We start from the raw sequence: 13121 nt of genomic DNA, 5'->3' as shown, positions 1-13121 counted from the left end.
AAAGTATTAGAGAAAGTTTGTTAATACACTTTTGAGTGATTCTGAGATTGGAACATTGATGAATCATGATAAAATTTGAATTGGCTCTAAACATTCATGTTCAAAATTATTCAACCCCCTTTGTGCAGAATATTTTATTCTTTAAAATCACCAATAAACGCTGTCTGTAAGTGTTTAGAAGCTTCTGTCACCTCTCTACTACAGTTTTGGCCCATTCCACGCCTGAAAGAGCTTCCAGATCACTGATAATCTTTGGTTTTCACACTGCCACTGCTTTCTTCAAATTCAACCAGATATTTGAAATGAGAATTAAGCCTGGAGACTGAACAGGTCACTCAAGTACATTCTATGACTGTTCTCTGAACCAAGCAGAGGTAGATTTGGATGTGTACTTTGGGATGACTGTCCTGCAGGAAAGTCCATTGATCATCAGCTTCAGTTTTTGCACCAAATGCATCACAATTCTTGTCAAAATGGCCTGATACTTTAAAGAATCCATGATGTCCTTCAAACAGTCATGATTTCCACTTCCTTCTACAGTAGAGAAACCCCATAACAGGACTGATCCACCACCAAGTTTGAGGATGGAGATGGTGTTCTTCTGCTTATGAGCTTTGCCTCTTTTGCAGCAGACATACCGCTGATCCATGGGTACAGAAAGTTCCAGTTTGGTCACATCACTCCATATAACATTCCTCCAGAGCTCCACCAGTCTACACAAATGTATTTTATCAAGTTCAAGTTGTCCTTTGTTCTTCTTGATCAAGAGTGGTATTCTGCAAGATGTCTCGACATAAAGGCAATACTTGTCTAGTGTTCTTCTTACACACTGCTTTGAAATGGTTTTCCTCCTTTCATTGGGTCATCTTGCAAGTCTTTGGCTTAACATTGCAGATTTTTCTCAGTTGCGCTGATTAAACATTTTATGATATTGTGCTTTTTCTTCCACAACCTCAAATGTTTTCTGGTAAATTACACTTAAAGCTAAGGAATAAGGCTGAGAGCTGTTTCTAGGAACTTTCAATGTCTTGGAAATCTTCATATAGCCTTAGCCTTTCTAAAGTAATACAATATTTATTCTCTTTAGCTTTTTGTGTGATCTCTGTTGATATATTTGCTACTTAACTTCAACACATGCATGGGCTAACTGTATGTGTAACGGCTCAAGCTAATTCTGTTTTTAATAGAGTTTCTAAAAGCTTAATTGTGTTTTATTCCCCACCATGCAAATAAGTGATTTAAAAACAGCAATGTTGAATAGGGGTTTAATAATTATGACATAGCAGTATTATTAAAAAATCTCATAACTCAAAAGTATTACATTATATATTGACAATATCACTTTTAATATTCCAGTGAACTGTTATAGATACATTTTTATTTTATCCTGGATCTTCAGAAAAGCTTGTATTTGTGAAGTACTGCAGTCTCTAGGGGGTTGAGTAATTTTGACACCCGGCCTAGACGAAAGGGATCATTGGGGTTCTATATAGAACCATAGGGTTCTTTACTCAACTCCAAAGAACCTTTTATGCTAAAAAGGTTCTATAATGACAAGAAAGAACCCTTTTGGCACAAAGGGTTCATATCTTGAATTTTGTGATCATTCACATGCATTCATAAATGCATTTGAATACACCGAATAATGCAGTGAAAGAACGCACTAAAAATGCACACGCGATGCATGCACTTATTAGGCATGATTTGTTTAGTTTTGAATATGCTGACTCAAATGATTTGCGATCCTCAAACTGACTCAAATGATTCGCGATCCCGCTACGAACTCCCGAACTGACTCAAATGATTCGCGATCCCCAAATTGACTCAAATGATTCGCGATCCCGCTACGAACTCCCGAACTGATTCAAATGATTCGCGATCCCCAAATTGACTCAAATGTTTAGCGATTCCGCTCCGAACTCCCGAACTGACTCTAATGATTCGCGAACTCGCTACGAACTCCCGAACTGATTCAAATGATTCGCGATCCTCAAACTGACTCAAATGATTCGCGTTCCCGCTACGAACTCCCGAACTGACTCAAGTAATTCGCGATCCTGCTACGAACTCCCGAACTTATTCAAATGATTCGCGAACCCGCTATGAACTCCCGAACTGACTCACATGATTTGCGATCACATAATGCTATATAAATGTGCACATGGAGAGACATAAACAGGAGATGTTCATGTTAACAACTTCTTTAACTTGAGCCAACGCTGCTAATACACATACATTTGTTAATAATAAAAGAAAACATGAATGTTTAATGCTACTGAATAAAAATAAATGATCCACTCGAAAGTCTCTGCTCATCATGACAGGACCTGGATCAGTGAGCTGCGTCTCGGGCCGATGACGTCACTTCCATGGAGGCATGTTTCTTTTACTGTCTATGTGTTGTACACGCCCCCGTCCATTGACTCCGCCCCCACGTCAAAACACTGCCACAAAGAGAGTCGTGCAGAAAAGTGAAGAGCAAAGGAAAAATGGTATCGCAAGCTCGAACTAGACTGACACGCAAAATAAAAGCAGCGTTGCAAATAAATTAATAGATATGACCATGGAAAATATGTATTGCAAAATCATTGCTTTCGCGCTGTTTCATTTGTTTTGCAATTCTTAATTTTTGTTTGCAAAAAGCAAATCTATTTTCCTCAATACTTTAAATCAAATGTTTTACATTTGTTTTTGTTTTTGTATATTTTAAACAAGGTAAATCTTTCTGATTTATTACATACACAAGTCACATACATGGATTTTTCTGGGCTAAGCCCCGCATCTCCACTCACCCTAGAACCACCCCTGTATATATATATGTGTGTGTGTGTGTGTGTGTGTGTGTGTGTGTATATATATATATATATATATATATATATATATATATATATGTGTGTGTGTGTGTGTGTGTGTGTGTGTGTGTGTGTGTGTGTGTGTGTGTGTGTGTGTATATATATATATATATATATATACACACACACACACACACACATATAGATATATATATATATATATATATATATATAATTCAAAACAATAGCAAACAGTTTTTAACCAAGGTAACTTTAGCCTAAAACATGTCAACAAGGCAGGTAACGTTTGTTAGTTAGAACCTGATGTTTACCTAACGACAGTTATTTGATTAATGTCAATGTATTTTATAAATATTAAAAAAATAAATGGATTTATAGTCTACTAATTACAAGAAAATCGCAGTTCTGTCTCTCTAAAGTATCCGATTGACTTCAATGAACTTTCTGGAACTATCTGAAGTCTTATTTGAATCACGTGACAATCAAGCGTTTCGATCTTCTATTGACCAATCACAGGATTGGAGGCATCTGACACTTGACCCCTCCTTGACAACCTGACAAACTAACAGGGGCTGAACATTTGAGAGGGGGTCAAGATAGCGCTCCTCAGCACTGTTCAAAGCCCAAGGTTTTGTGAGGGTCCAGCTGGGGGCCGTACGTTTGGTGGGTTTTTGCCTGCTGGAGGAGGACATCTTAAGCTCAGGTGGGTCATGGGGCTTCAAAATAAATTGGCGGAGAGACTCTGCACTTTCCTTCTCATGAATATTAATGCTGGGCCACCTGCTGGCATCCCCTACATCGGCTACAGCTAATCATACTCACGGTTAATCCAGTCGTGAGTTTCAATCTGACGCAAGCACATGAATTCACAATTAGGCCCAGTAATCTCAGCAATGCAATCACACTGAGAAAATAGTAATATGATTGGCCGGTGTGTGCCTCAGGATAAGGTATCCATAAAGAAAACTGCTGGGACAGTATTACATATTGATGAGAGTGGCAGCACAATATTGCTTAATTTCATAATTCTGGTGGCTGGCTGATGGATGTCTGTAAGTGCAAACTTGACTTTTCTGTTATGACCAGCACTCCCCAGCAGTAATGGAAGAAAAGATTGAGCCTAACTATATATATATATATTATCCAAGGGTTCCCCAACTTTTGGTCAATTAAAGATGCATTCAGTAGTTCTTCGGCTAGTGATACTTTAAGTAACAAAACCAAAAAGGTGTTTGACGTTGCACTGCCATCTATTAAAGCGGATCAGCATCATATATTTTTATATATTGTTTAAAACCAGTGCTGGGTAGTAACGGATTACACGCAATCTGGATTATCTAATACATTAAATACTTGTAATTAGAGTATATTGCATTTTTTAAAACATTCATAAAATGAGTTACTTTATGGATTACATGATTTTGAAATGTTGATATAAAAAAAAAAGGAATAGTAAATTAGCACAGTAATTATTTTTTTAGTTCTTTGCATTACCAAACACTATGCTACTAGAGCCTCTTTCAATGAAGCATTAATCACATGATTTCAATGACAATTCAGATGACTCTTCACAATTTCTTAAGGTGGAAAACTTAATTAGTACTTTACTAATGAAAACACCTGCAGTTTCCTTGACTTATATTATTCGGTACTCCTGCTTAAGCATTTTAAAATCAACTTTGAGCAATTTTAACCAAAGAGATATTCTCCTATATGTGGGCACACAATACTTTAACTGCTCTTAAAAACACTTAAATATAAGAAATGTTTAGATTTTCCCCCCGTGTCAAATTTTCAATAATAATCAACATTTAAAAATGAATTTTTCCTCCCCCAGTCAAGACACACCCATGCTTCAAAATAGTACATAGAGTTTATTTTGTTCTCTCAACAGTGGAGTTGTTAAAATATGTTGTCATTCTTGATGAAGTGCAACAGTAGAAGGCAAACAGGATTCTTTACATGCTAGATAGTCACTCACACACAACCATGATTTGACTTGGCAACAAATCCAAATAAAACCATACTTGCACTTGACCTGAAAGCGGGTGCTAGCAATACACAGGATTGCCCAAGCAGTAAAAACACGTTCCTTTAAGAAACAGGGAGAGAACGCTAAAACCAAATGACAGGTTTCTCCTTTCCCCAATTCAAGTAGTTTTGTTTTTCTACAACAAATTCAAGTTCAATCTCAGAAATAAAAGGAAGAGTCCAGATAAAGAAGAATAAATCACAACTCCTGGGTCCTGGAGTGAAGGATGGAGACGGGGAACAGGGAAGCCATCGGTGTTAACCAGGGTGACTTGCATCAGCAGTGAATGATGTGGGAGCTGCCTCACTGACGTGGTCCAGCATAGCGGCCCTCGCTGGGTCCTGTGCCTCGACCGGCTCCAAAACTGGGTTTCTGAGCCATGCCTCCACGGGTGGGCGGTCCCCTTGACCCGCCTACCCTGTCACGTGGTCCCCCCGGACCTCTGGGGCGGATGTCCCGCCGGTCACCTTCACGGGCCGAGCGGGTCTTCTTCTCCTCTACATTCAGCCGAACATCTCCTCGCAGTTTAATAGGCTAAGGAATAAATAAAAGGTCATTCTGATGATCCTGCATTAGTCAGAACATCCTGTACTGCTCAACATCTGGAAGCCACACATACCCGACTGCTGAGGATCTTCTGCACGGGCTCAGCGTCGTCAAACACCACGAATCCAAAGTTAGGCAGCTTTCCGCCGCTGTTGATTCTCAGCTCGAGGACAGTGCCAAACTCTGTGCGGGAGAAATAAGCAGGCAGGTCAATGCGGCGGGATTTGATCTACATTTTAAATTCAGTACGAGTTGAAAAAAAATGATGCTTGTATCACTTACGTTCAAAGAATTCCTTGAGCTCGTTCTTATCCACGTCGTGAGGTACGTTTCCCACAAAGAGTTGGTGGCTGTCAGGATAGCGGACTGTTCTCCGCACCTCTGTCTCCCCGCTCTCACCCTCCCGCGGTGCTAACCAGAGATTAAACATTAGATGAATGACGCTGCCATCTGCATATGATGCATGTCCTTTCAGGTTGCTAGTGGACCAGCCATGATTTGTGCTTTTAATTTAAAAGCATAATTTAACTTTCGATTTTGTGGGAGATGCTATTTATATGCAGACATGAGGTTCATTAAATAGCTCAGGCAGCCTTTAGAAGTTTTCCAGAGCCAATGAGATTTTGATAAATCAACAAATCAGGTCTTCCGTAAAAAAAATTAAAATACATCTAAACGTTGATATGCACTCATACTAGATTGATTACACTTTTGCACACCTCCTGGCCTTGGTGTTCTGTTGGCTGGAGAGGGTCCTGGTCTTTGATCGCGTGGTCTCTGGTCTCTCTGGGGTCTCTGTGCTGTGGTCTGTGTTTCTGCTTTCACCTCCACACGCGACTACAGATCACAAATACAGTTAATCACCTAATGCAATAAAACTATATAGTGGTTTCATGCAAAAAATTTAAATCTACAACCTACAGCAAGTTTTAATGTAGCAGCATTAGTTTATAGAAAAGCAATATAGCCTAACGCAAGTAATAGAAATTTGGGGTCTGATCATTGACTGAAAAACACTTTTACCCACAGTAGTTCATACAGTTTGTTTAGACACTGCTCCCATTGATTTTGCCAATTGCTGAGGACTTAAAAACAGATGGTCATAGGAGTTTTTTGTATAAAAGAAAAGATAAAACCTAACAATAAACCTACAATATTGAAAGTGATGATATTTTAAAGACAAAATTGTTAAGAGGCCTTAAAATCGTCATCTACTTGCATTAAAAGCAGAGCAGTCAATAAAAACACTTAATATAAAAGAAAAAGCTAATTTCCAGTCTAAAAGCCAGGATAACCTTATAATATTCCTCGAGTGTGAAAGAGTTGGTTGTGAAAATCTACCGAGTGGGGGATCTATCTTGAGCTGTCTGGCAGGAGCCGCCTGACAGGTCACATGACAGCTGGGGTCTGATTCTGGCAGGTCATGTGAACCGTCAGGCCACCATGGCAAGTCTCAGCAACCATTGATCTGTGGGAGATTTTGTTTTGTGTGTTTCTACCAAACTTCATTAATTTATTATTGTGCATCTGCGGATATATTATTTTACATGAGTTGATTGATGTTTTAGAGAATATGATCGTTGATCGAAAACAGTCAGATAGCAGTGATCCCAACTGGTTGCTTACTGAGCAGCGAGTATAACGTGTTCCCTAATGCAAGGAAATACATTCGTTTCATTATTATAAATATGAATTTACAATAAGGTTCTTTAGTTAACGAACTAAGCATGAACAATACTTCTACAGCATTTATTAAATGTTAGCTAATGTTAATTTCAACATTTACTAATGCACTAAAATCAAACGTTGTGCTTAAATGCATTGTGAATTAAACTTTACTTTTATTTTATTGTTCATCGTTTGTTAATGCATCGACTTACATTAACTAATGGAAACTTATTGTAAAGTGTTACCAAAATATTATTATTCCCGGAGCTAGAATGAAAGGAGAGCAAAACACAAAGTCTGCCATAAATCAATGGTCCCTGACACTTGCAAAGGAAGTGGACTATCAGACTTCCAGGTGCCACTGACCGCTGGCAGCTCAGGTGACTTGCCAGTGGCTTGTGCTGCCAGCCAGCTAGAGATTGATTAAACCCCTAACTGCATCTACCTGTGCAGATGGGACTCGGACAACATGCGGAGGGACTCCTGTGATGGGGACCACTCCTCCTGGTGGGAGATTCTTGCTAGTGACTGAAGCCCAAGACGACGGCTGAAAATTAAAAGCAATTGACTTCACAGGTGATCTCATTTATCCGGTTTGTGATGAGTGTACATCTTCACAAATACAGGTCTTCTGACAAGAGACAGTGATGAATGAGGGTGGTCTTACCCTGTTGTCCTCTGGCATGGCAGGTGCTGTGTCAGCAGGTGTGGGTGAAGGGGGAGATCTCTGAATCGGTTCCTCAATGTGAACCTCAGGCTCGCTGACAGGCTCTGGTTTCAGCTCCACAGCTGCTGGCTCAGGCTCCACCTCTGCTTCTGGTTCAGGCTGGGGCTCTGGGGTTACGGACACCTCTTCTTGCTGCCCCTCGGGCTCCACACTGTAAACGCACAAACTTGTATGAAACCTGCAAACTGTCACCCCTCTTTCTTGAGGGCATCATATTGAATGGCAACTTGACAAACTACAGGTTACTGAAGTGTTTCTTATGTAATGACCGATCAAAAATAAAATGTGTATGGTATTTGACCTACACCACACCTGCATAGTTTGCATCCCGCCTTACTCTAATGACTACCAAACAACTAGATTAAATGAGCCGAAAAACGAATGCTAGTTACCAAGGCGGCTGTTCGTAGTACCCAGTAGACTCCTCCTGGACCACTTCAGGCGAGTGCACCCGCTCCAGCTCCTCCACATCCTCCTCAGACTCTGTGAACAACAGGAGATAAATGAAGTCATCTGCTCACAGCAGGAGCAACTGAGAGACATTACTGGGAAGATCCATGAAATACACCAAAAATATCAGCTGCTCACCCTCGGGAGGTTCTGAGTCGGAGTCCCCAAACACTTCATCTTGGTACCGGAAGATATCATTGTGTACGTAGAACTTGTTTGCAACTGTTCCCTAAAAAATTACAGCAAAGAATAATTATGTGAAAGGAAACATTTTGTGTTAGTGTGAAGGATAAACATACTTTTTTGGCCTACACATTGAGCTACTGCTTGCACTAATCAAATATTAAACATCAGAACAAACTGATGATTCCATAGAATCCTAGAAAATATGGATCTTAAAAACCAACTTAAAAGGTTTAAGGCCGAGGTTACCACAATGGTCAGCCTCTGAATGTCTAACATTTTTAGTCATGCGAGTATACTAGTCAGGGACTATTCATTATTTGAACTCAAACCGATGCTAATAAAATCACCCAGATCAATATGTACAAGCTCAATTGAGTCAATGAATGGAGAAGACTCAATGTGGAAATGGAGTGTGTAAAAACTGGACGCTACAGCTTGCAAGGATGCTTTACTCCTCACGGGATCAACATCTAACCAATGATTTTTTTTCTTTAAGTCAACATGAAATCACAGATCGATCCCATTCACTTTGTTAGTGCACATTACCAGTCTCGTGGTGAACAATTCATCGGTTTTAACTGAAAGAAAACATTTGCCTTTCTAAAATGTTTTCCCTCTGGAATGGCATTCCTTCAATTGGCCTCAATTTGATGGCTTGGACAGGGAGGACATCCTTAAATAAGTCTAAAGTTATAGGTGATGAAGGGGTGCCAAGTTCTCTTTATTTTTCTCATTCACTATTCAGTTTCAGAAATGGCTTGTAATTTCCAATTCAAGCAGACTTTCATATATTTCCATGACTATTGTTTCCAATTAATCCTACAATGACACCTAACAACTCACTTTGCAGGTCTTTGGAATTCAGGCTTTGCACTGTGCAACCTCACATTTAAAATGATCTACATCTGCACTGGCATATGCTCAAAGACATCCATTTAAAAATCACCCAAGGTCATGTTAACAATTCGATCTGATGGCACGTTTATGAAGAGATGTCCATACCTCAGGTGCCAGAACAAATGTCTGCATGAACTTCCTCATGGGCTGCATGTTATTGGACAGCTCCCCCAACACTTGCACCACAACTCCCTCGTTCAGAGTGGCGTGAGCATCGACATGCCTGATCTTAGTGTGACAGTCACGGAAGCTCATAGCCATCACCTTCTTATGGATTTCCTGTTCAGAACAAAATAAATATTGCATTTAGCCACTGCACCCAGTCAAAAACAGAATTCACAACACTTGTATTCAAACTCACAGACTGCCCATAGACCGCTTCAACCGGTTTGCCATTGTTGTCCAGACCACCGTGCACATAAGACGAGTTCTTGCCATAAAACCTGAAAGACAACAGAAATGTTCAGCTGTACTGCAGTTAAGTACCACATGAAAGGGATTTCTGCAAACTCACTTGACTCATGTCAAAGGAAATCTGAACACAACTGCAAATTCTGACCTGTGCAGGTAATCAGGAGCCTGGTTCAGAAGGGTGTAATACTGTCGGACAAACTCCCGCCCGACAAGCTGGGCACTTGGCTTCTCCATCACCATTTCTTTGGTCAACTGGTTTCAACTAAAACAAAAGACTGCTTAAAAATCAACTCTAAAAGTAGAAAATTGCCTTTTTATAACCCTATGTTGTTCCTAACCCATATGAATTTCTCCTGATGAACACAAAGGGAACCACTCCTTTTGTGTTCCTCAAAAACTCATATTATGGGTTTGAACATGATAGGTATGACAATTCACATTCCTGTTTTTTAACACTTCAGCTGCTATCGAGGTAAACTACATGTGATGAGGGAAACCCAGGACAGACCGTTCAAGTGAAACTGAAACAAATCCCTTTGTTAAGCCCATCAAGATCGAGTCGCAACGAGGCTGAGACGGTTTGTTTAATTTCTATTTATGGGAAATAACGTCACACCCTTATACGAAGAACATTTGAATCCTCACAGATCTGCTGGTTTAGTTGCTCGTGTAGGGTGGGACATTTCTGCCAATGGAAAACTGAGGTTAATGAGACGGATCCATTGCGAAATGGACTGAAGTTAACGTGACGTTAGGCCCGACCGCCACACGCCCCGTTACTATCATAAACCCGTTTCCTTTGAGATAACACTGAGACATTATGTTATATATAACTAATAAACAATTTAAGGTAACGTTACGTTCACAATTTAAGCCAAACCCTTGATTCTTGAAATCGTCGTTAATGAATAAGGCACGTGCACAGCACTTTGTCGCATTAGCTCGGATGAGATGATCGTTATCTAAAGTAAATAGCCAAATTATACACGGAAATGAATTTAAGTGATCTTAAAGGAGGAATACGCCTCATAAAAGACGGGTAACGTACTTCATTAGCCCAGTAAAGTTAAACGCGGGACCTCTCTTTAACGGAAACGTCAGGGAAACGCAGCTAAAGCTAACAATCCTCAGAGCGTCGACCGACGAAAACCCAATCAGCGGCCTAACGGTGTGTTTTACCGCTTCAAACCTCGATTAAAGTTTGACGTTTACCATCCGGGAGGTTTTATGATGGCAACCGGCAAAATCGTAGCGTTACATTAAATAATTTCGCACTTAAGGCACATGCTATTTGCTAGCTGCGTAACCGCTAACGTTACAACATACACAAAAAAGACTTCCGATATATTTATTTTTAAATACAAAATTAAATCCAATACATAAACTTACCGAGAGAGAATCAGTAAGGTGTGTTGGGGTTGAATTTGTAGGGATTTGACTGTAGCAGCTCCTGCCCCGGTAGCTGTGAGACGTTCAGCTCAGACACTGGCAAACAGCGCGAGCGCGTGTGGCGGAGAAACGCCGGTTTCACTACTTACTACTGAACAGAACCCGACAGCCAATCAGATCGACGCAGTGGATTGGCGCATCCTATCAGCATTTGAACTCTCGCAGAGCCCCCCAAATCAACCAATTAACGTCAACTACACGGACCTCTCGCAACCAATTAAAAACGGGAGTGAAAGGACGGATGAAGGCTCAGAACAAGGTTGTTAGGCGCGCAGTAACCACGGACGTGAACAATCGATGTGGAGAATAATAGTTTTACGCAGCAGCTGGTCGTGTTGTTTTTGCTTTGAGCATTTTTGTTTGCCAAACGAACGAGTTGCCAGGTGATGTTTATGTATAATAGAAACTGTGCAACACAAACATTCAACTTGCATTCTTAGTCATGAGAGAAAACGTTAAAATGAAGAAAGAGCGTGGTTAGGTGATGCTTAGGACGCGTGTGAATGAGATGTGCAGTGCAAGTCTTATTTACTTCAAAAATCAAAATACATTTTTAAAAAAAAATTAAACCAAGCCCTTTTTTAAACAACATTAACCTTTTGTGTGTGTGTGTGTGTGATATTAGTTTTATTACAACTAAACATTTACCTCTTTCTTTTTATTAAAATACTAGATGATAATAGTAATAATAATAATACATTTCAAAAGCACTTTATTTACCGAAATTTGAGAATAATTTCAATTGAAGTATCTGCCCCTAGATCTGTTTATATATCATGTTAATATTTGTTTTACAGACTTTAATTTATGCTCTGTTATATTCATTTGGCTAACAATTGCTTTACTGCAGATTAGAACAATGTGGGACACTTTTTGCAATTTTGAATCATAATTTCAATCATTTTTCCACATGAAGCCAAAACTATACATCAAAATCTTCTATCTTTATGAAATCCCCAAGATGTTCGCTTTTAAAATCAGAAGAATTTTTTTCAGATATTGTACTTAAAGGGGAAATGGCAAATCGATTAGTGCTCCTTGTGACAATTTAAGAATTCAATTATGTGAATTTTCAGCTTGTGCTCAAATCTGGGACACTATGTTCTGGGTTAGAATTAGAAATTATGTATTTTTTACAACGCAATCTTCACATTATCACTCCTGGTTAAATGTGCTTATGTTTGGTTAATTAATTTAGCAGGCCTAAAGTGTGTTTGCTGTCTAAAAAACTAGTATCCTATACATTCACATGTGAAATTTTAAATCGCAGAAATCATATCCTATTTAAAGTAGCAATAATAACCATGTTATTATGTCAAAATGTAAAACTGGACTAAAAAAGCAAAATAAATTAAAATATGATAAAAAAAATACACTATGGAACATGGAATGTCTTCAAAGCTGTTACTCAGTGCATGGTAAGAATAGTGATTCTTCCCATTGATCTCCATAGTATGGAAAAAAGAAACACTGTGCCAATAGTCAATAGAGATCTGCAACTGACGGTCAACTATCCCTTCAAGCAAATTGAAATGATAAAAACACTTCATAACAGTAATAAACAGTCCTTACCAGTCATGGACTCATCGTGGTTCAGGATCCCATTTTCCTCTAGTCTCTAAATTCTGGTTGAATCTGGATCTTAAAACTAATAATGTTTCTGCATTAAAAGCCCAAAAGTGTATCATAAATGCATGTATAGCATTAAACTTTATTAATACACATTTTATAAATTTAATAACATTATATTGATAGTCAAAACATGTTTGAAAATTCCTTTTCTAAAGTGGGATGATAAAGATTGCTTCAAATAAAAAATATTCTTGACACATTTTAACAATATTATTGCTACATTTAACATACAAATACACCACAGATATAATTTTATAACAATTTATAACATTGTTTTATTTATAACATATTTATATCCTTAACATTA

General features: G+C 39.0%; 1 protein-coding gene across 2 annotated transcripts; it reads right to left on the bottom strand.

Moving 5' to 3' along the window:
- Nucleotides 1-4667: 4667 nt before the first annotated feature.
- Nucleotides 4668-11303, bottom strand: LOC128027337 (ras GTPase-activating protein-binding protein 1). 2 transcript variants are annotated; one of them, XM_052614876.1, is made up of 12 exons: nt 11123-11303; nt 9879-9995; nt 9681-9762; nt 9425-9598; nt 8375-8465; nt 8179-8269; nt 7727-7937; nt 7505-7606; nt 6111-6228; nt 5674-5802; nt 5465-5574; nt 4668-5379 (listed from the first exon to the last, which is right to left on the bottom strand). In XM_052614876.1, the coding sequence occupies exons 2-12, from the start codon at nt 9971-9973 to the stop codon at nt 5149-5151; spliced, it is 1434 nt and encodes a 477-aa protein (XP_052470836.1). In that variant the 5' UTR covers nt 9974-9995; nt 11123-11303; the 3' UTR covers nt 4668-5148. The 2 variants fall into 2 exon arrangements, with proteins under 2 accessions (XP_052470836.1, XP_052470837.1); XM_052614877.1 differs by having other exon boundaries at nt 9879-10008; nt 11123-11279.
- Nucleotides 11304-13121: the final 1818 nt, after the last annotated feature.

Source organism: Carassius gibelio, chromosome A14 (genome assembly GCF_023724105.1).
Source record: "Carassius gibelio isolate Cgi1373 ecotype wild population from Czech Republic chromosome A14, carGib1.2-hapl.c, whole genome shotgun sequence".
Classification (NCBI taxonomy): Eukaryota; Metazoa; Chordata; class Actinopteri; order Cypriniformes; family Cyprinidae; genus Carassius; species Carassius gibelio.
Note: the sequence above shows the minus strand (reverse complement) of the source record. Positions and strands in the feature narration are given on the sequence as shown.

What these genes read in the sequence shown, in the direction of transcription:
- LOC128027337 (XM_052614876.1), bottom strand. Translation starts at nt 9,973, where the DNA reads ATGGTGATGGAGAAGCCAAGTGCCCAGCTTGTCGGGCGGGAGTTTGTC. An exon ending in CATTTGTTCTGGCACCTGAG is followed by an intron (nt 8,466 to 9,424) that starts GTATGGACATCT and finishes GTAATTTTTTAG; the next exon opens with GGAACAGTTGCAAACAAGTT. An exon ending in TACTACGAACAGCCGCCTTG is followed by an intron (nt 7,938 to 8,178) that starts GTAACTAGCATT and finishes GTGCGTTTACAG; the next exon opens with TGTGGAGCCCGAGGGGCAGC.